Genomic DNA, 23463 nt, shown 5'->3' with positions numbered 1-23463 from the left:
ATAGTTAAAACTAAAATTTTAACAATATTCCTCATGCTTTAGGATAGTTGAAAAAATATTTTATGTAAGAAAAGGAGGGCAGAAAATGGAATAGGAGACCTTGTACTTGATGCTTCTTGCATGCGGTACTCTGACCAGAGCTGTGCTGGCTTCAAGGCCTTCGAATTAGCTGAGGGAAGAGGGGAAGAAGAGAGAAGGGGTATGGATGAACCTAACAGTCTTCTGGCTGTGTGGTGCTGTATAAGATGTTTTGCTTTTTATCTTTTTGATAGGCTTGACAGAATTTTCATCACTAAAATACAGAGTCAATTTCACCTTCATTTTGAGAAGATGCTGCGGTCAGTTCAAATACATGCTTTCTGTCACAAGATTTATAGCTAAGGATATCTTCCTTATTGGGAAGATATTCTAATGCAACACCTTTGGGAGGTTATATCTCTTTTTAAGGAAGTCAGATGAGCCACCTCAGTCAGACAGTAGGTTTTGAAAGAAAGGTAGAGAAAACAGAAAGTAAGTTTTATACTTAAATATATTCTGAAAAATAAAAATATATAAGGTAAAATATATTGGTTAGTATTTCATTAAAGATGAGATTCTGGATAGCAGTTTAGAATCTTCTAAAATCAAGAAGTCAGCATGAGTCAATTTGTTCTCTTTTTTACTTTTTCAATACCCATATTTTTTTTTCTTCATAGCATTACAGTAAACAACTACATTCTGCAGCTATATGTTTTTAGATGTGGAGGAAGACTAGAAATGCAACAGCATAGGAGGCAACAAGATCTTTTTTAAAAAGTAACTATGAAAAGGCAGTATTTGTTGCTTTACTTATTATTTTGTTGGGGAATAAAGCAGCAGCCTGTGGCTGTTCACCATGTACACTGTGGGCTCAAGACTTTATGTCTGATTACTCCCAAATGTGAAATATGCCCAAGCTTTAAGACATTAAATCAATTTTGTGTTTAACAGTCTCAAATCCTGTCTGTTGTACAGCCTTTTTTCATGGAGTTAAAGTGGTACAATTTTGGCACGTATCTCAAAGTAAATACCAGTTAGCATCGCTGATGCTGCAGTGCCATTTGGGTCATTTCTGGTAGTTAAGAAATACCAAGCACAGATGAAAATGTAAAAAGATCAAATGCTTCATCCCAAGAGAGACCTGCCTTGGTAATAAGTATTACAATCTCTTCAAGTGGTCTGCAACAGAACTGCCCATTTGCGTTAACTGAAATGTGCAGAACATGGACTACCTTTTGAGATATCTGTAGCTGTGATAAAGTGATTACAATTTTATGTTTGGCTGAATTTATTACAGCTGATGCAGGTAGCTGGGAGGTCAGACATATTCTTACAGTCTGAATGGAATTAGAAAGCTGTTAGGGCTGACACTGCAATATGACATATGCAATATGCGGAAATTCAGTGACGTCAACAGGTGTATTTAGTGCAGTGGTAATGCTGCTAAGATCATTGTAAAAAAATCACATGCACACAAAAAAAACCACCTACATTTAAGAGGCTGTTGCTCTGGTGGTGGGTTTGAACCTGCAGTGATTAGGATATGCAGCTTTTGAAGCTGCCCATGTAGGTTCCACTAGGTTCTCTTAAACATGCAGCCTTTGGCATTTTTCCCTTGGTTCTGTCCTTCTCCAGACTGATGTGGTTTGCTTAAAAAGGCCTGTTTAGTATTTTGCTTAGCCCTCAGCATTCATTATACGGACCCACATTTCTCCTAATGCACATTAGCTGGCTTTTGCACTGCGGATAGAACTACAGATCAATTTCCTTTTCAGTTTTTCTCTAGCCTTCTGTTCTTGTTTCTGAGTTTCTCACCAAAGTGAATAAACTAATTTTCACAACGTTTTTGTGAAATGGGAGCAAATTGTCCTTTTTCTATAGATCATGGACAAAGGCTTACAGGACTTAAGGACCAAATTTGAAATTTAGAAGGCCTTTTTTTTTGGTCTCTGTGTAACATACGTATATATATGTATTCAAAGCACACCCTCCATTAACTCGTATATTTTTGATCAACTACCCTGGTATCTCTATCAGTGATCTCTATCTCTTGAGGTACTGGATTAACTGATAGTAGCTATAGCCTGAGCTGGATTAGAAAGTAAAGAGAGGTGGCCAATGGGTTTCACATTTTTTTGCAGAAGGTGGTAAGGGAAGATTATGGTATCCCAGGTACCTTTTTAGGCCTTTAGCCTCTGCTCTGATAAGCATAAATGGTTTTCTTCTTCACCCAGCTCTGACCACTTAGCCTGATCCCATCTATTCTGTTGTTTCAGACCTCACCACGCGGTTGTTTCTTGTTATTTTCTCCAGCAAGGAAGTGTCTGCTCCTCAACCTCTCATCCTTGGTCCGTTTTCTTCGTAATTCCTAGTCTCTCTTCTCTGAAGCTCATTTCCCCCCTCTAGTTTCCTTAGCTAGATCCATCTCAGCATCTGATCTCTCTCGTATTTCAGCCCATTTCTGTTTGCCAATGGCTTCGCTGGTTCATAGTTCCAGTTTCTGTGTTTTCTGAATTAGCTTGTTCACTCTTTCTTTTCTCCTGTTCCCCTTCTCTTTCCTCTCTCTTTCTGCTTTTGAAACCAGTTTTTGAGGGGAGTACCTTTTCCCAATCTCACTTTGCTGCACCTGTTTTTTCTTTGCAGTGCAGCCCATCATTCCAGTTTTCATTTTCATTCAGTACCTCTTTGACTTTCCTTTTTTTTTAATTGTATTACAAGAATGCATAAAAGCTTTTAAAAATATGTATATACTCATGTGATGACACTAGATAGCTTCTTCCTTTCAGTTCCTGGAATGGTAGATACATAATAGATTAGATAGTAGTACTAATTACTATTGCAAGTAGTATATGAGATGTGGTTTTATTTTATATGTATGCTAAAGTGAGTTGGGAGGGAGTTCTGAAGTGACATCTTGCATAAAGTAAGGAAAAACAAACAAACAAAAAAAAGTAAGATCTTGTCCATGCTAACAGACCAGAAACGGCCTTTGGCATTGAACTTGTGTCTTTAGATTGCAGACAAGCAAGCATGAAGGCAGAAAGATCACATTAAAAATACTTCTTGTCAATAGATGAGTAAATTACATGGGACAAAAGTCATCACTGTTATAGCCACAGGAGAAGAGGAAGCTACAAATAACCAAACATAGTGAAATTCTGAGAATTTCAAAAAAACCCTTTTCGTTTTCTCTCTAGGTACATTGAAGAAAGTCCATCTCTGAGACGTATGACTATGATGAGGGAAAAGGGAAGGCGACAGGCCATTAGAGGCCCAGCATTCATGTTCAACAACAGAGGCACCAGTCTTACGGCTGAAGAGGAGCGCTTTCTAGATGCGGCAGAGTATGGGAACATACCTGTGGTGCGCAAAATGCTGGAGGAGTCAAAAACACTCAATGTCAACTGTGTTGACTACATGGGTCAAAACGCCTTGCAGCTTGCTGTAGGGAACGAACATTTGGAAGTGACAGAGCTTCTGTTAAAAAAAGAGAACTTGGCACGGATTGGAGATGCCCTGCTGCTTGCGATCAGCAAGGGTTACATTAGGATAGTGGAAGCAATTTTGAATCATCCTGGGTTTTCAGTAAATAAGCGACTGACTCTGAGCCCTTGTGAGCAGGAGCTCCAGGATGATGATTTTTATTCCTATGATGAAGACGGTACCCGCTTTTCTCCAGACATCACTCCCATAATTTTAGCTGCTCACTGCCAAAAATACGAAGTTGTGCACATGCTGTTGATGAAAGGAGCAAGGATAGAAAGACCTCATGATTATTTCTGCAAATGTAATGACTGTACAGAGAAGCAAAAGCATGATTCTTTTAGTCACTCTAGGTCAAGAATAAACGCATACAAAGGACTAGCCAGTCCAGCTTATCTGTCCCTCTCCAGTGAAGATCCAGTACTCACTGCTCTAGAACTCAGCAATGAACTTGCCAAGTTGGCCAACATTGAAAAAGAATTCAAGGTAATGGTGTTTGGTGTTTTTGTTGTTATTTTAAAATTGCTGCTACTTCATGAAATCCTTAGATACTTTAAATTATTTTCTGTGTCTTTACTTGTTCAATTGCAAATTTTCATGATATTTATTGTCTCTTTTGCTCTTGAATTTGAGTTTTTAATACATAAGTCTTTAGAAAAGATAATATTTAAATGAAATGAAATTGCTTTTGCACCTACTGTGTACAGGGAAAATTGGAAAAAGAGATAGTGTATGTTCTGATAACCTCGTAGCAGATGAAAACTAATTTTGATTGTTGTAGCAAAGATCAGTTTTAGGTACAAATGCTGAATAATGTAAGTGCAATAAGCAAAAATGTTTCTCTTTCCTTAAGCATACTGCAGTATTGACCTTATTCCCTCTTTTGTATTTGTACTAATTTTGAGTGTTGTCTAAATTGTTAAAAGTACAGGAAGTGGAGTTTTTTATTCACCTTTTAAAAATGTCTCTTATTCAAAGTCAGCTGTTAGACTGATAACAGATGTAGGTGCTGTTATCTGGTTCTGAGCTGTATCCAGTTTTGTATGTCCTGACTCTTCTCTATATTTCAGCTTCTCCATCAGACAATTAATGACTTAGTTAACTGTTGCCCAGTTCTTTTTTTAATGGTTTTGAGGTTCTTTTGAATATCTTGAAGTACCCACCTTCTCTCTTGCCTGTCCCCGTCATCCCAATCAAACCCCAGTACACTGCGTGTAATAAGAAAAGCTCAGCTTAAGGAATAGTAGATTGTTCTCAGTGGGCAGTAATGGTTAACAGCACTGTGTTCTGCAGTGTTGGGTATTACTTGTTTGTTTAATATCATCATAAATGATCTGAGAGAGGCAAAAGATGCATTAAGTTTATGCTAGCACTATGGAGTACTCAGAAGAGATATACCACAACCTGGAGAAACTATATTATTAAAGTGAACTATATTAAGAGAAGAAGGAACAGTTTTAGACTCCTGAGAAAGAGTAGCTCCAGATCTGGCTGAGTGATTTAAAATGTGGTTTTAAAATGAACTTTCAGTGCTGAGAAGGATTCATGTATTATACCACACACTAATGAAGTAGAAGAGTCAGCTTAAACCTTTCTTCTGCTTCCTTTGCTGAAGGAACTCACTCATAACATGCTCTGTATTGTGTATTTTGGCATGTGGATTGAGTACTTCCTCAATATATTTATGTAGGGCAGTAGGAAAAATGTCAGTTTTTAATTTTTCCTCTGCTGAAAATATATCATATTGAAAGTACTGAAAGTTCTGTGAAAGCTCTTTGTGAACATAAAATGGAAGAATTAGAAAATTTCATCATACGCACAGAGCCTGTTGGCTTGTGTGCTTCACACAATAACTACAGTTATATCCTCATTTACAGACCATTATGGAGGGTTAAATCTCTGATGTATAAAATAACTGTCCTATTTCTCACTGATTCCTTTTCAACTAGGCAAACAACCTGAGAATCACAGGATCTCCAGAATCTTGTGTCCAAGATGGAGGTTTATGTGTTTTCTAAATAATGCCTCAGTGGTTGTGAATACAAACCTTCTTTCTTTGTTTCTCTGCCATTGTTTTCTCCTGCAGGTTTTTAGAGAGAACTTTTCTTCTGGGTTGCACCTTAGAAACTCTACTATCCTTTTTCTTTTTTTCTTTGCAATACTGCATACAAATTTTGTTATTGTACCTGTGTTCAGAAACACTGATGGGCTTAGGGACTCAGTTTAAGTGGTACATAACTTCCTCGGAACCCAAAATACAATCTCTGCCACCAAAAGCTAAATTAAGGCAAGCTGTATCATGTTTTTATAAGGGGAGGATGCAGATGATTAAAACTGAACAGAAAAATTTCAATAAAAACATAAATTCATGGAAAGTTTCTGTGCCATGAATACAATTCAATCAGGGGGAAAAAAAAAGCTTGAAATTTCACAGGAGAAAAAGCAATGAGTTTTGCTTGAACTTCTCATTTTTCAAACCAGAATTGAGAAAAAAAAAAAAAAAACAAACCCAAAAAACCCCCAAAAAACTTCAATTTTTAAAATGTGAAAGTATTCTAGTTTTCAATTTTTCTTTTCTTCATTTTTTTTTTTATTTTCCCTCTCAACTGTTTAGCCTTTTTTTCACAGATTTGAGTATTTTTGGATAGTACTTATACAGCTGCTAACCTTGCCAGGTGCATAAGATAATTCAGTTTGGGCACCTATAGTAGAAATTGTTCCTGGCTTCCTGCAAGCAAGGAAATTCCAGCTTCTCATCAGCCTCAAAACATGCCAGTGAAAGATTTGTTCTCCTCATTGGCTTCACATCTGTCTCTCTTCCTTGTGATTTTTATGTGCCTTAGTGAGTTCTTTCTGTTTCTACCAAGCCTGGTAGGAGAGTTGCTTGTTTTCCTCTGGCATCAATGGTTGGTTGCCCTTCCTGGGGAGATGGGAGTGGAAAATGGAGGGAAGGAGGAAAAAGAAGAGGCAAGGAATTTTTTAGCATCGCCATTAAACAAAATCTGGGAAGGTCTGGAATTGTAAGTCTGATGAGAAGACCGTGTATTCCACTGGAGCTGTGGGGAGGTACAATGGAGTGTTCATGGCATGGGTGTAATACAAGATACTGCACTGAGGGCACTGAGGACTGTAGAGACAGGTCATGGAGAAACCAAGCAGCACGTCTGTGTCTTGCAGAACTACTTCATTGTAAGTGCTGGCCACATTTGATGTAAATCTGATTTGTAACTGTCAGTTCAGTGTTTTCTTTTCTATAGGTATGTCGTCTGAATATGCTTTGTGATATCCCAGAGGAGAAGGCTCTAGTCCAACGTTTGCACTCCCTATGAGGCAGAATGACTGATAGGCTTCTGGTGCACTTTCCTTTAGGATCATCACTGGAGATACTTAAGTATTCTAATAAAATTCTATCTATATCACAACACTGATCAGAAATGTTTCAAGGAAAATGGACAAAATAGTTCATCTCCCACAAAAAAATGACAAATCTGTTTAAAGGAACTTACGATGATATTCATGATTTATTCTTAGTAGCTATGGTACGTTAAGGTCCATACATCTCATAAGCATGCCTCCTCAGATGTGGAGCACTTATACAGAAAATACTTTCCTAGGTGATTTTCCCACAGAGAAGGAATAGAGGGTGAACCTATTTAAAAATGCCTAAGGGAAAAGCTTCCTGATAAATACTTGCTAAATTGTACTTCATATTTTTTGCATATGCAAAGTCCAGTCCGCCTTTATGACTTATGGTTTACACTAACAAATGTTTGTGTGAAAACCAGAGTTTACATATGTGTGTTAGAAATGTGGGAAGGTGGCTTAGGACATTAATTCATGACAATCAGTTTCCTGTGAATAATTAAAAAAAAACTTATAAATTGCACAGATTTTTATTTTTTTTATTATTTGGGGTTTTTTATTTTTCCCTTAGATTTAAGGAGAAAAGATTCAAAGAAACTGATGAACCTTGATTTTTCCTGGAAGATAAAACATGTGTAGCTAAGAATAAATATTGAAAATGAGTAAAAATAAATGAGGAAGCTGGAGCCCTAAGGATCATTTCGATTCCCTTTTCATCCTCAAGCTTCCTTACTTCCTACTCCTCTGTGAAATCCTCGTTCCAAGCTACTCTTGCTCTTTTTCATCTTCCATACTAACTGCTATCACACCAAATTTCAGTCTCTTAAAGCAGCTGATTAGATTCTTTCTTGTTAGGTCTTTAGGGGTGTTTTTTATGTAGTAGAGATAATTAGAGAGAAAGCAGAACTACTGATGAAGTCCTGTGTCTAATATGCAAAACTAGAGTTGTTCTTCGCTCTAAACTTCTTCACCAATTTTGGTATTTACAAGAGCTTTTATAACCAATGTGTCTGATCAGAAAGTGTTTTTGAACTGTATCAAATCTGCTGGCTTGATTACTTTCTTTTGTTGAAAAGGACAAAACCTGTTAAGCTAGTGTCCTGGGTTCAGCAGTAGCAGTCATTTTTCTCCTTCTTAGTAGCTGGTGCAGTGCTGTGGTTTCGACTTTCAGCCTGAGAACAACGCTGATAACACTGTTGTTTTTAGTTGTTGCTGAGTAGTGTTTACTCTGACCAAGCCTCATGCTCTGCCAGGAACAGCGGGAGGCTGGGAGGAAGCAGAGACAGGACACCTGACACAAACTAGCCGAAGAGGTATTCCACACCACAGCACATCATGCCCAGTATATAAACTGGGGGCAGTTACCCAGAAGGGCAGATTGCTGCTCGGGTCAGGCTGGGTATCGGTTGGTGCGTGGTGAGCAGTTGTATTCTCTTCCCTTGTTATTTCCCTTATGATTATTATTATTGGCGGTAGCAGTAGTGGTTTGTGTTATACCTTAGTTACTGGACTGTTCTTATCTCAGCCCATGGGAGTTACATTGTTTTGATTCTCTCTCCCATCCCTCCGGGAGCTGGGGGAGGAAGAAGGGAGGAGTGAGTGAGCCGCTGCGTGGTTCTGAGTTATCGGCTGGGCTTGAACCACAACAGTTCTTTGTGGCGTCCAACGTGGGGCTCAAAGGGTTGAGATAACAACAGATCTGACCAGAATGTGTCTAATCATATTATGATAAGCATTCATAGTTTCGGATTAATAGTCACTCGTCACAGCACTGATTTATTGGCTCTCAAAGTTGTTGCTCTTGATCTCAGAGTTTCAGCATGTCGTACCTTATTTACAGCCAGTATTTGCTGTTTTAGTGTTTCTCAGCTGGGGACCCTGGGCTAAAGTTCTTGTTTCGCTGTACTTTATGTTAATGACTTGTAATACAATAGACTCATTGATCACGAAACTGGTCTGGCTTGCGTTCCCAGTATATAATGGAAGTGTTCAGTAATTGTGCATCTTTTTTTCCCTCCTCGGTTGGTCAGTCTGTGAAGGAGACATTCCCTTACACTCCCTGCTGCCCCACCAGACTATTTACAGCATCATTTGAGAGTTCTGAAGGTTTTGAATGGCCTTCAGGTACCCTCAAGACCTGCCTGCTGATTGTGATGGGGAGCAGCATGTTGGCACACACACAGGGTGTTTTATCCACAATCATTTCGTCTGATCTCAAAAGTTAAGTAGAGTCAGGTTTGGGTCTTGTCTAGGGTTAGATGACGATATAGGAGGACCAAGAGATTTTCCCCGAGGCTGGACAGTCATGAGTGGCAGTGTGTGTGGGACAGTGTGGGCAAGTATCTAGGTCAGTGGGCCCCTCCAGTGCTTTGGAACTTCACCACTGAACAAGTGCAAAATCCGGGAAAAACCAGTAAAACACATAAAAGAGGGGTGTTGTCATCCTGGTCATCCCAGAGAGGCACAAATCATGGCAACGTGCTGGGGCTTGACCTGTGCCTACAGAGCCCAGTGCAGCACTATCCAGCACCTTCAAAGGGAAAAAGATGTCTCTGGATCTGATGGCAAAGCAACAGACAACGCAGCTACTCCAACTCCAAGTACAGCAGCTACATCAACCCCAGCAACAAGTACAGCAGCTACTCAAACCCCAGCAGCAACAGACAACGCAGCTGCTGGTGCTACTCAACCTCCAAGCACTGCAGCTACACCAACCCTGACAACGGTTACTGCAGTCACTCCAACCCTAGTGACAGATACTGCAGCCACTCCAACCACAGCAATAGTCACTGCAGCTAAACCAAAGCACCAATTCATGCCAATATCAGTTGCTCCGGTAAGCAAGGAGAAAAGAAGAGGCACAAAGAGCAACCCATACAGTGAAGAAAGATGAAGAATCAATGCACTTACTACAGGGGACAGCATCTGAACAAGAGTTATTATTACATGGATCAGAGGAAGCGGAAGAAGAGGAGGTGACTTCTCAACTCTGAACCTCAACCAAGCTATGGAATATGCAAACAGGTTTTACCCATCATCCAGGGGAGCACATCATCACCTGTTTGCTCCAATGCTGGGACAGTGGGGTTGACGGTCATGAACTGGAAGCGAAGCAGCTGGGATCACTTGCCAGGGAAGGGGGAATTGATAAAGTGATTGTGAAAGAGAAACGGTCCCTCAGCCTTTGGAGGGGGCTCTTGGCAGCCGTGAAAGAAAGGTTTCCATACAAGGACGATGTTGAGTTGTTCTGCCAAGTGGACCATGCTAGAGAAGGGCATCTACTCTGTGAGGGAATCAGCCATTGTAGAGGTGATCTATCATAGGCTGGATGCCAGGAATGCACCCGTAGATCCAGATGAATTTGAATGTACATGACCCATGTGGCAGAAATTTACACAGAATGCACCATCATCTTATGCCCATTCATTGGCATCAATGACCTGGCATGACATAACACCACCAACAGTGGATGGAGTGATTTGTCAACTCCGAGAGTTTGAAGGCAATCTCACCCCTTCCATCATTTCAGCTGTGGAAAAACTGTCCCAGGAGTTCAGACAATTGAGAGACGATCTATCTGATCTATCCATCTGCTCATGTGCACCAATCCATGTCTCAGCTATTAACAAAAGGTGCCCTGCCGCTCAAAAGAGAAGATGTAAGAGGTACATGCCACGGGCCACCTTTTGGTTTTACCTGTGGGATCATGAAGAAGACATGAGAAAGTGGGATGGAAAACCTACCTCAGCTTTGGAGGGATGGCTGTGTGAATTGAAGAGGAGAACAAAGGTCAAGGATGATCATTCCATGAAAGCTGCGGCTTCAGTCTCTGGTGAGCAGGTTCCCAGATGGAGTGGAAGAGATGATTTTACTCCAGCTTCTGTGATAAAGAAGACTAATCCCTTTCTACAAGGTGTAAGTGACCAATGTTGTGGTCATATTAGAGGGGCCCTGCCTCCAGCCAGGTGGAGGTAGGGGACAATCGGATTTAGTAGACTGTGTGGATCAGATGGCCTGGCACACCAGTCCCACAAAAGTATAAGGCTCTAGTAGATACCGGTGTACAGTGTACCCTGATGCCATCCAGCTGTCAAGGGGTGGAACCCATCTGTATTTCTGGAGTGACAGGAGGATCCCAAGTGTTAACTGTACTGGAGGCTGAAATCAGCCTGACTCGGAGGAAATGGCAAAAGCACCCCATTGTGACTGGTCCAGAGGCTCCATGCATCCTCGGCATAGACTACCTCAGGAGAGGGTACTTCAAAGACCCAAAAGGGTACCGATGGGCTTTTGGAATTGCTGCTTTGGAAACAGAGGAAATTGAGCAGCTGTCCACCTTGCCTGGTCTCTCAGAGGATCCTTCTGTTGTGGGGTTGCTGAAGGTCGAAGAACAAGTGCCAATGCGACCACAACAGTGCACTGGCGGCAATATCGCACCATCCGGGACTCCCTGATTCCCATCCGTAAGCTGATCCATAGACTGGAGAGTCAAGGAGTGATCAGTAGGACCCGCTCACCCGTTAATAGCCCCATATGGCCAGTGCGAAAGTCTAACGGAGAGTGGAGACTAACAGTAGACTATCGTGGCCTGAATGAAGTCACACCACCATTGGCTGCTGCTGTACCAGACATGCTAGAACTTCAGTATGAACTGGAGTCAAAGGCAGCCAAATGGGATGCCACGACTGATATTGCCAACGCATTTTTCTCAATTCCTTTGGCAGCAGAGTGTAGGCCACAGTTTGCTTTTACTTGGAGGGGCGTCCAGTACACTTGGAACCGACTGCCCCAGGGGTGGAAACACAGCCCTACCATCTGCCATGGACTGATCCAGAATGCACTGGAACAGGGGCAAGCTCCAGAACACCTGCAATACATTGATAACATTATTGTATGGGGTGATACAGCAGAAGAAGTCTTTGAGAAAGGGAAGAAAATAATCCAAATCCTGCTGAAAGCTGGTTTTGCCATAAACTGGAGTAAGGTCAAGGCACCTGCACAAGAGATTCAATTTTGTGGAATAAAATGGCAAGACGGAAGTCACCAGATCCCCACAGATGTGATCAACAAGGTAACAGCAATGTCTCCACCAACTAATAAGAAAGAAACACAAGTTTTCTTGAGTGCTGTGGGGTTGTGGAGAACGCACATCCCAAATTACAGTTTGATTGTAAGCCCTCTCTATCATGTGACCCAGAAGAAGAATGATTTTAAATGGGGTCCTGAGCAACAGCAAGCCTTTGAGCAAATTAAATGTGAGATAGTTCATGAGCCCAGTCTGGACCGAGCCAGATGTAGAAAATGTACTGTACACCACAGCTGGGGAGAATGGTCCTACCTGGAGCCTGTGGCAGAAAGCTCCAGGGGAGACTCGAGGTCGACCTCTCGGCTTTTGGAGTCGGGGATACAAAGGATCTGAGGGCAGCTATACCTCAACTGAGAAAGAGATACTGGCAGCCTATGAAGGGGTTCAAGCTGCTTCGGAAGTGATTGGCACTGAAGCACAGCTCCTCCTGGCACCCCGGTTGCCCGTGCTGGGCTGGATGTTTAAAGGCAGGGTCTCCTCTATACATCATGCAACTGATGCTACATGGAGTAATGGGCTGCACTAATTACACAACGAGCTCAAATAGGAAATCCCAGTCATCCAGGCATTCTAGAAGTCATCATGGACTGGCCAGAGGGCAAAGATTTTGGAATGTCATCAGAGGAGGAGGTGATGCGTGCTGAAGAGGCCCCACCATATAATAAACTGTCAGAAAGTGAAAAGCAGTATGCCTTGTTTACTGATGGGTCCTGTTGTATTGTGGGAAAGCATCGGAGATGGAAGGCAGCTGTATGGAGTCCTCAACGACAAGTTGCAGAAACTGCTGAAGGAGAGGGTGAATCGAGTCAGTTTGCTGAGGTGAAAGCCATCCAGCTGGCCCTGGACATTGCTGAACGGGAAAAGTGGCCAGTACTTTATCTCTATACTGACTCATGGATGGTGGCAAACGCCCTGTGGGGGTGGTTGCAGCAATGGAAGCAGAGCAACTGGCAACGCAGAGGTAAACCCATCTGGGCTGCTGCACTGTGGCAAGATATCGCTGCCCGGGTGCAGAACCTGGCGGTGAAGGTACGCCATGTAGACGCCCATGTACCCAAGAGTCGGGCCACTGAGGAACATCAGAACAACCAAGAAGTGGATAAAGCTGCTAAGACTGAAGTGGCTCGGATGGACTTGGATTGGCAACATAAGGGTGAATTGTTTTTGGCCCGGTGGGCCCATGACACTTCAGGCCATCAGGGCAGAGATGCAACATACAGATGGGCCCGTGATCGCGGGGTGGACTTAACAATGGACACTATTGCCCCGGTTATTCATGAGTGTGAAACATGTGCTGCAGTTAAGCAAGCCAAGCGGTTAAAGCCTCTTTGGTATGGAGGACAATGGCTGAAGTACAAATATGGGGAGGCCTGGCAGATTGATCACACTCCCACCAACCCGCCAAGGCAAGCGCCATGTGCTTACCATGGTGGAAGCAACCACCGGAAGGCTGGAAACATAAACTGTGCCCCACACCACTGCCCGGAACACTATCCTGGGCCTTGAGAAACAGATTTTGTGGTGACATGGCACCCCAGAGAGAATTGAGTCAGACAATGGGGCTCATTTCCAGAATAACCTTATAGACGCTTGGGCCAAACAGCATGGCATTGAGTGGGTATATCACATCCCCTACCATGCACCAGCCTCTGGGAAAATCGAACGGTACAATGGGCTGTTAAAAACTACACTAAGAGAGCAGTGGGTGGTGGGACTTTAAAACACTGGGATACACATTTACCAAAGGCCACCTGGTTGGTCAACACTAGGGAATCTGCCAATGGGGCTGGCCAGGCCCAATCAGAACTTTTACATACTGTAGAAGGGGATAGAGTTCCTGCGGTGCACATGAAGAATTTGCTGGGGAAGACAGTCTGGGTTATTCCTGCTTCAGGTAAAGGCAAACTCACTCATGGGATTGCTTTTGTTCAGGGACCTGGATATACTTGGTGGGCAATGCGGGAAGATGGGGAAGTCCGCTGTATAGCTCAAGGGGATTTGATTTTAGGGGAAAACAGCCAATGAACTCAATTGTATGCTGTTGCCTGCTATGTAGCACTTTTATAGCCCACCAACTAGATGGTTTCAGGTCACCAGCGACAGGCCCTGATTTCCCTCCAACCGTCATCCCAACAGAGAATGAACTTTGATGAAACCAGATGAGCTCAGCAGTGACCAGATGAGTTCTGCGGTGTCATCAGCAGGCAACAATCCCACACTGCACACAGCCTCTCCTGCTCTGAAAGACTGTTACAAGAGATGGAGCCCAACATCATGGACCAGATGAATTCAGCAGCTTTATAGGGATTAGTCTGTGGACTAAGGAGTGGTATCTCTGTCTTTGTGTGTGTGTATGTATATATATATGTTATGTGTATATACATATGAGACAAGAATGATGGTATATTGCAAAATGTGGGATCTCAGCATGACATGAATGGTATGGAATAAGGGGTAGATACTGTCCTGGGTTCAGCAGTAGCAGTCATTTTTCTCCTTCTTAGTAGCTGGTGCAGTGCTGTGGTTTTGACTTTCAGCCTGGGAACAGCATTGATAACACCGATGTTTTTAGCTGTTGCTGAGTAATGTTTACTCTGACCAAGGACATTCTGAGTCTCATGCTCTGCGAGGAAGGAGGGGAGGCCGGGAGGAAGCAGAGACAGGACACCTGACCCAAACTAACCAGAGAGGTATTCCATACCACAGCACATCATGCCCAGTATATAAACTGGGGGAGTTGCCCAGAAGGGCAGATCGCTGCTCGGGTCAGACTGGGTATCGGTTGGTGCGTGGTGAGCGGTTGTATTCTCTTCCCTTGTTATTTCCCTTATCATTGTCATTATTGGTGGTAGTAGTGGTTTGTGTTATACTTTAGTTACTAAACTGCTCTTATCTCAACCCATGGGAATCACATTCTTTCGATTCTGTCCCCCATCCCTCCGGGAGCTAGGGGATGAAGTGAGCACGTGGCTGTGTGGTTCTGAGTTACCAGCTGGGCTTGAACCACAACAGTTAGAAAAAGTTATGGAGTGGTGTTCTACTGGTGTCTGTCTTTATGAGAAGTTAGAGATCTCTGAGGTGTACTGCTTTGTACCAGATAGACTGGCTAGGGAAGCTCAGTCTGGACCTGTATCTTATTTTAATGTAAAGAAAGTGTTCATTGCCATAGTTGGAGTACCATGTTTTCCAATCCCAGTAGGACCACAAAATACCAATATTCCCTATTTTTATGTTTTCTTCTTCTATTTTTAGCAGAACCTGATCACCGTAGCTGCTGTGGGTAGCTAAAGTTAATTGATATTTACCCTCCTCCCTGAGAACTTTAAAATTGCTACTGCACAGTGATGGGAGAATTTCTAGCAGTCAGAGCAGCTGATGGAACTTTCCTTTGGAGTTGCCATAGAAAAAAAACAGGTCAAGGTAGCTAAAAAGCCACATGACAGTCTCTGTATATCAGCTTTCAACCAAATGTTGTTCTGTTTAGGCAAGCTCAGAGTTGAAATTGCGCTGGCTGCTACCATGTCAGTATTCGGTCCATCATAGCAAGGATCAAAAAGATTGTCATCCCTCTTTATATAGGATAAATCCCTGTTCCCAGTTCTGATTAAAGCTCCTGCCGAAACCAACGGAAGAGGAGGACGTGCATCTAAAAGGGGAATCTGTCACTGTTCCAAGTAAATTTACATAATGTTATGTCAGCTGAACTAACAAAGAGTGCTCAAGCTTGAACTACGGTTAGATCTAACCTTTAAAAGGACAAGCCCCAGATCTATAACTGTTATTGCAATTATGTGATTGATTTGCGTATACAGTTCCTCCAGTGTTATATGCCGACCATATACATGATCTCAAAATGGTCATGTAGTATATAATGCTCAACATAAATCTATGATTGCATATAATGTGTGTGATCTAGTTATGCAGTTGTGCATGGTCACAAACTGTGGTGTGTACAGGAATGTGGCTCTCCTAATAGAAAACAGATCTATATGTTTTGTCTGCCTGTGTGTGTTTAGCAGAAATTTTCTTTGGAATAGTTAAAAACATGTGAGTGAAATCACCTAAAGGTTTTTTTGTTCATATGCTTTGTTCTTTGCACACAGATTGATGGGTTCAGTAAAATTCATAGGTAAAGTCACGTGGTAGTCTTTAATGTTGTGAGTGACAGCACACTATGCCGAGTTGGGCAGGCTGAGGTCCAACCACTGATGTGTGCCAGAGTCCTCCTGTGTGCTCGTGAGACACAGTTCTGCAGTTCCAGTCATCCTCAGTTGTCCATTATGTACCTGTGTCAGCTACAGTAGCTGTGAAACATGGAATACAGGCTGATATTTTTGGTGTTAACAGTGTATGCATAACCAGTAATTTATTTTTGAGAGAGATCATTTAAGATGATATAGCTAGTGAAATCAGTGGAATTAGGTTGTGAATTAATGGGAAAAGGACTTTGTTCAAGGAAGTGGAGTATTATGACAAAAAATAGGCTAAGAACCCTACTTCAGACCTAAAATCTATAGGTGCCTTAGTCTGGTGTTCCCCTGAAGATAAGGTTCACCTTAACAAACTGCCCACTTGCATAGTATGTATCAGGGTTTTTCATGCATGAATGGACCACACGGGGGGGTCCCTTAGCCTTCTTTAGGACATGGAAGAGATGAGTGGTCTGGTGGCTTCATTTATATGTTCTTGAGAGCAAGCAGAGGTGTGTGTGGATGACTGAGACCACAGATTCTGTTTTCTGGTATTCATAAAACACCCTAGAGGTAGAAGATTGAAAATTTGATCCCATGGTTACAGTGTGGGTAGTGTTTGTCTGTTTTATTCTATAAAGCAATCAAATAGACTGAGATAAATTTGATTTCCTAATATATAAGTCAGTTAAGACCTTGAGAGAGAAATCTGACAAGTTTTCCTAGGGTAAGATTCAAAGCCTGAGTTAGATATTAACAATGCATGTACTGGTAGCTAGGGACCAGGTTAGGAAGGCTAAGGCTCAGTTAGAATTAAACTTGGCTAGGGATGTCAAGGATAACAGGAAGGGATTCTATAGGTATGTAGTGAATAAAAGACAAACTAGGGACAATGTAGGCCCCCTCTGGAAGCTATCGGGAGAAGTGGCTACCCTGGATTTGGAGAAGGCTGAGGCTCTTAATGACTTCTTTGCCTCGGTCTTCACTGGCAAAGGCTCTGACAGCACCACCCAAGTCTTGGAAGGCAGATGCAAGGACTGTGAAAATGAAGACCCTAGGCCAACTGTAGGAGAGGATCTGGTTCAACACCATCTTAAGAACCTAAACGTACACAGCTCCATGGGACCTGATGAAATCCATCCGCGGGTCCTGAAGGAGCTGGCAAATGAAGTTGCTAAGCCACCGTCTATCATATTTGAAAAATCATGGCAGTCAGGTGAAGTTCCCAACGACTGGAAGAAGGGAAATATAACCCCCATTTTCAAAAAGGGGAAAATGGATGACCCGGGGAACTACAGACCAGTCAGTCTCACCTCTGTGCCTGGCAAAATCTTGGGGCAGATTCTCCTGGAAGGCATGCTGAGGCACATGAAGAACAACAAAGTGGCTGGTGACAGTCAGCGTGGCTTCACTAAGGGGAAATCCTGCCTGACCAATTTGGTGGCCTTCTATGATGGGGCTACGGAACTGATGGACAGGAGTAGAGCAGTTGATGTCATTTACCTGGACTTGTGCAAAGCATTTGACACTGTCCCACACAACATCCTTGTCTCTAAATTGGAGAGACATCCATTTGATGGGTGGACCACTTGGTGGATAAAGAACTGGCTGGGTGGCCGCACGCAAAGAGTTATGGTCAATGGCTCGATGTCCAGCTGGAGACCAGTAACGAGTGGTGTCCGTCAAGGATTGATGTTGGGACCGTTCTTGTTCAACATCTTCATCGATGACATGGACAGTGGGATTGAGTGCGCCCTCAGCAAGTTTGCCGATGACACCAAGCTGTGTGGTTCGGTTGATACGCTGGAGGGAAGGGATGCATCCAGAGGGACCTTGACATGCTTGTGAGGTGGGCTGATGCCAGCCTTATGAAGTTCAACCATGCCAAGTGCAAGGTCCTACACCTGGGTCGGAGCAATCCCAGGCACAGCTACAGGTTGGGCAGAGAAGAGATTCAGAGCAGCCCTGCAGAGAAGGACTTGGGGGTGTTGGTCGATGAGAAACTTAACATGAGCTGGCAGTGTGTGCTCACAGCCCAGAAAGCCAATCGTATCCTGGGCTGCATCAAGAGGAGCTTGACAAGCAGGTCGAAGGAGGTGATCCTGCCCCTCCACTCTGCTCTCCTGAGACCTCACTTGGAGCACTGTGTGCAGTTCTGGTGTCTTCAACATAAAAAGGACATGGAACTGTTGGAACAAGTCCAGAGGAGGGCCACGAGGATGATCAGGGGACTGGAGCACCTCCTGTATGAAGACAGGCTGAGAAAGTTGGGGCTGTTCAGCCTGGAGAAAAGAAGGCTGCGTGGAGACCTCATAGCAGCCTTCCAGTATCTGAAGGGGGCCTATAAGGATGCTGGGGATGGGCTCTTCATCAGGGACTGTAGTGACAGGACAAGGGGTAATGGGTTAAAACTTAAATAGGGGAAGTTTAGATTGGATATAAGGAAGAAGTTCTTTACTGTGAGGGTGGTGAGACACTGGAATGGGTTGCCCAGGGAAGCTGTGAATGCTCCATCCCTGGCAGTGTTCAAGGCCAGGTTGGATGAGGCCTTGGGTGACATGGTTTAGTGTAAGGTGTCCGTACCCATGGCAGGAGAGTTGGAACTAGATGACCTTAAGGTCCTTTCCAACCCTAACTATTCTATGATTCTATGGTTTTTCAGTTCCCATAACAGCATTTCTAAGTAATGTAGCCTATATTTAATCCTTAAATTAGAAAATAAAACTTAATCCATGGTATCTTTAATCTTATCTGGCAGTAAGCGTAACTTTTATAAACAAGTGGTCTATCCACCTATTCAGAAACAGGTACCACTGTTAATTTTCCAGTAGAAATGTGGATACCTCTTGGGTAGTAGAAAAATAGTCCATGCAAAGCAGCCTGTCCTTCAGGAACTGGCAGGGCTATTCACAGGGTGGATGGGTGTAATTTTCAGGATGTCAGTTAATACCATGTGAGCTGTGGTGGCAGGAGCTTTGCACCCTTTGCCATTATCAGTCAGGAGCTCTGACACACTCATGAAAATGAATCTCCATTCATGAGAGAACAGCAAAATTAAACCATCTGTAGTGTGTTGAAATAGCAGTCTCTATGTGATAGCGCCACAGTCACAATTTGCCTCCCTTTTGCCAAAGTGAGGTGATTTTACACCACTTTGCCATTTGTAGGCAGTATTTCACAACTGACAGTGAAAATGTGCTGTTCCTCCTTAGTACCAATTGAGAAAACTATGTTAATTGTGACTATAGCAGAAACATACTTGAATGTTCACATTTTATGAATCTTATGCTAGGCTGTACTTGTCAGTTTGCATGTGTGGTGTGAGTCTCGGTTACAGCTTACACATGAAGTAACACCATTTAATTTTCCTGACTTTTATATTGAAAGTTGTTACAGAAGTAACTTCTTAGTAATGTAACTTTTGCTATCATGTTTCTGTGTTGTTTTCAGGAAAAAGAGAACAGTTAAATGGTGAAGAAAATGGAGTGAACCTTTAGCAAGTGTAACTTATTTTCTAGATAATACAAGTCTACTATTTCTCCTTCTCTTTCTTCACAGTTAGAAAAGGAATGAGAAAAGATATTGTAAATGAAGCCACTCCCCACAACTGGACTGCCTATGTTCATCGATGCAAGGACAAAATTTGGATTGTGTTATGTCATAAAGCACTTGAATAATATACAAAATCATCTAAACCTTATTAAACCTTAATATAGTATCACCTTTGAGCATAGGATAGATAGACATAATACTAAAACAAAGACTTATTTTTTCCCTGTAAAGTTACAAGTGCCTTCAAGTTCAGACATGAAAGAATGTAGTTTCTGTTTTAGTAATATAGAACTATGATTAAATTCATTGAAATTAGTGTATTGACCCATGAACTGCAAACTGCGGATTTACAGCTACTTCGTAGTGTTGAAAGTCATATTGATTACCAGTTGTATTCCTCTTGAACTAATATTATACTGTATCTGATGCTAAGCATGGTTTTTGCTCAGCCATCTCATTAAATGCCTTTCTTTTGCTGTAGTGAAATGTGTAAGCAACTCTCACTTGAAATCAGAAATTTAAGGAAGAGTGTTCAAGTTCTTACAGATACATAGCAATTTTGTTGTGAAAACAATATAGACAGTGTCAAGAACATAGAACTTCATCTGACTGAAGGCAAGGTATTGTTTTAGGCTTCACCAGATTTATCTTCAGTCTCTACCCTACCTGCACTGAAGAAAGTCCCCATCTTCATTTTACATTGCCTTACCTCATCGTGCTTTGCTTAATATCCTTTACAAGCATGATTTCTAGCAACTTATACTTTCAGTTCTTGGTCTCTACGATGAAACTTTCTTTCTTGACTAGGTTGTCAAGAAAAACTGTTTCCATTTATTTGTCTTTTTTTAAGACTACTATTCTAGCCACCATTCTGGAGTCTTCTTCTGCAAGGCTTTTATCTTTGTGAGATCTAATATCTAATTACTTTCACATCTTTTACTTTAAAAAAGTACTTATTTCAGTACTTTTTACTACTTCTAATTCTTTGCAGTCAGACCTCCATGCTTATGTTTTACTCCTTTGACTAGCTTTCTTATGAGACTGTCTTTTTAAAAGTTCTAAGTCTTAGTCATACAAATGCTTGCTTATCCTTTCACTGGATTTAATCATATATCCCAGTATTTTTATAATTGGCTCTTCTGTACTGTTTTTCTTGGTTACCAAAACCAAATCTACAACAACTTACATCCTGTTGTTTCACTGGCAACTGTATTAATTTGTCCTCTACGACCAAAGGAAATGGCTAGGTGCTGTTTAGTTCTATGATTATTACTGGTTGTTTCCAAGTCTGTACCTAGGATGTTGGTCTTCCCTCATAACACAGTTCCTAGTAGTATTTGTCCGTGGTAATGTTTCGTTTTGATTCATATCTGAATCTGACCTGTGGGATTGATAACCATGATTGATTCTTGTAATTATCCTATGCAGCCTATTTTCCATCTTTTCTCAGAATAATTTGAGACTACTGAGAGCATGTTAGTTTCTCTATCCCATTTTACAGATGCTGAGTTGAATATGTAACAAAACTAGCAGTTCAAGGACGTGAAAGTTACTTAAGCAAGGGGGAACAAGTGAGGGTTTTAGGAAAAAAATTTGACATTAAATGAGAAAATGACAATGGCAGCAAAGCAATCATTAGAGAACAATTTGAGAGCCTAATACCTTTGAACCGTCCTTTGAACAAGCTGGTTTTTGCGTTGCCTATACAGGCAATTCAGGGTATTTTGCCCATAATGCTGGTGTCCAGGTTCACACCAGTTACTTGGCGCAGTTACTTTGTAACCCACTGTACATACTGTTGGGCATGAAGTGTTCAAAGTGTAAGTGGGAAGGAGAGTGGGTGGGAAGTGGAGGGAAGTGATTACAGTATACAGCAGAGTAGAGAGTAAGCAGCCATTTTAGCAGTGTAGGATAGAACAGAAATACATTTGCAGCCTGGGAGGCAACCTTGTAAGAATTACTTCCTTAATTGCAAAGTTTTTGCAAGGGTGAGGTCAGTATTTCAAGAGTTCTGGTCCTGGTTTGTTTGAGCAATTCTTATTTGTCCATTCAACTTCCCCTTGCTGCCCATCTGGGTTATTTTCATCACACTATTATGTAATATTCCAAATACCCTGTTAAACCATTGTCACCATCTTCTGTTCAAGTGGCTACTTTGTGTCAGAAGATAAATGATTCTGCTGTACAAAAATTCTGTCATGTCTGATATGCTCCCACCTTGACATAGTATGTAAAAGTCAAACATTATTCATTTCTAGCAACTTGTATAGGTTCCTTTTTCCTTGCCATTGACTCTTAAGCATGTTCATCATGGGCGGTTTTCTCTAACCCTTCTGTTTCAGAATGACTATCGCAAGCTGTCTATGCAGTGCAAGGATTTTGTGGTGGGTGTTCTTGATCTCTGCCGAGACTCAGAAGAAGTGGAGGCCATTCTGAATGGGGATTTAAACTCTGAGCCAGTTGAAGCGCAGAGACACAGAGCATCACTGAGCCGTGTGAAGCTGGCCATTAAGTATGAAGTCAAAAAGGTAATGTCCTCATAGCCAGTGCTTTCAGACAGTGTAATCAGAATGCAGTGTCATCTCATTATCCCATAGGTGTTATGGACCGGTGGTCAGAGGCATTAATGAGACATAGTGTATGTAACCAAGATTCTCACAAGGCAGAAGCAGACTACAGCAAAGGAGTTGTTTAATCTGTTTTCTGCAGCTGAGAATTGGCAGGAGATTTTAATGACATAAATCAGCTGGGCTAGTAAGGTGACACACAGTTGGTCAGATCCTTCTCCTGAGTAATCCAAAAGAAGACATTTTAGTGTGACCAGATTTTCACTCAGTGAAAGCAAGCATGAGTCTTGTTGCCGGTCTGTGTGATAATATCTAGTCCAAAGAGAAGGCTGTATTGGTGAAAGTATTGGTTTCAACCAATGAAAACATCTGGTCTGTTCATTATTTCTTTTTATTATCTTTGCTTTCTAACTGAATTGGACAAGTAAATTGTGGGAAGTCTTGCAGCTATCTACTAGCGTTTTTATCATCAGAAAGGTTTTTTTGTTTGTCTGTGGGAAGGTTTTTGTGTGGTTTGTTTTTTTTTTTTTTTTAATTTTTTTTAAAGAAAGGTCTTTTACTACTTTGAAAAAGGAAGAGTACATCTAAGTTCTCTTTAAATACATTATTTTTTGATTTAAAGTATGACAGTAAGCCATATAGCTTATCTGCAGCTGTGTGGTTTGTAGTGAGAAATTCTATATGATTTACCATGTGTGTTTCTTTAAGACATATTTTAAAACTCAGTCCTGGAAATGTATGGAAGATATTTGTGGCTGATCAATTTGTAGTTAATTAATTGATTTCAGTTCTTCATCTTTGCACTTGTATTCATCAATGTTTTGTAAAGTACAATGTGGTTTTGGTTAATGCCTCTCAAAGTAATTTTAAATGAACAGTTATCTTGTGAATGAATGTTATGTGTTGAAAAGTGTAGCTGTGTATCACACATTGGACGTATCCGTTTATCGTAGAAATTCCCAATATATAGGCATGTCTTTCTCTTCAAAATCCCACTACTCTAGCACAGAAAATAGTTAATACTCTGTTGTACGGTGAGAGGACTCAAGAAATACAGCAATGTCTATGCATTATTTTCAGCTACCTGTTTACATGGTTAGCATCGTTTCCATTCTTAATAGCCATTAGGTTCATCATAGAATCATAGAATAGTTAGGGTTGAAAAGGATCTTAAGATCATCTAGTTCCAACCCCCCTGCCATGG

At 41.7% G+C, this 23463-nt stretch overlaps 1 protein-coding gene across 3 annotated transcripts in view; it reads left to right on the top strand.

Moving 5' to 3' along the window:
• Nucleotides 1-23463, top strand: part of TRPC3 (transient receptor potential cation channel subfamily C member 3) — a 49601-nt gene that overhangs the window by 5453 nt on the left and 20685 nt on the right. For all 3 annotated transcript variants that reach the window (XM_080635490.1, XM_080635488.1, XM_080635489.1), the window contains exons 2-3: nucleotides 3216-3987; nucleotides 22035-22220. In XM_080635490.1, coding sequence (XP_080491616.1) covers nucleotides 3216-3987; nucleotides 22035-22220 — 958 coding nt within the window. The remainder of the gene's footprint in view (nucleotides 1-3215; nucleotides 3988-22034; nucleotides 22221-23463) is intronic.

Source organism: Psittacula echo (assembly GCF_963264785.1).
Source record: "Psittacula echo genome assembly, chromosome: 1".
Classification (NCBI taxonomy): Eukaryota; Metazoa; Chordata; class Aves; order Psittaciformes; family Psittacidae; genus Psittacula; species Psittacula echo.
This window is presented reverse-complemented; position numbering and strand designations above follow the sequence as displayed.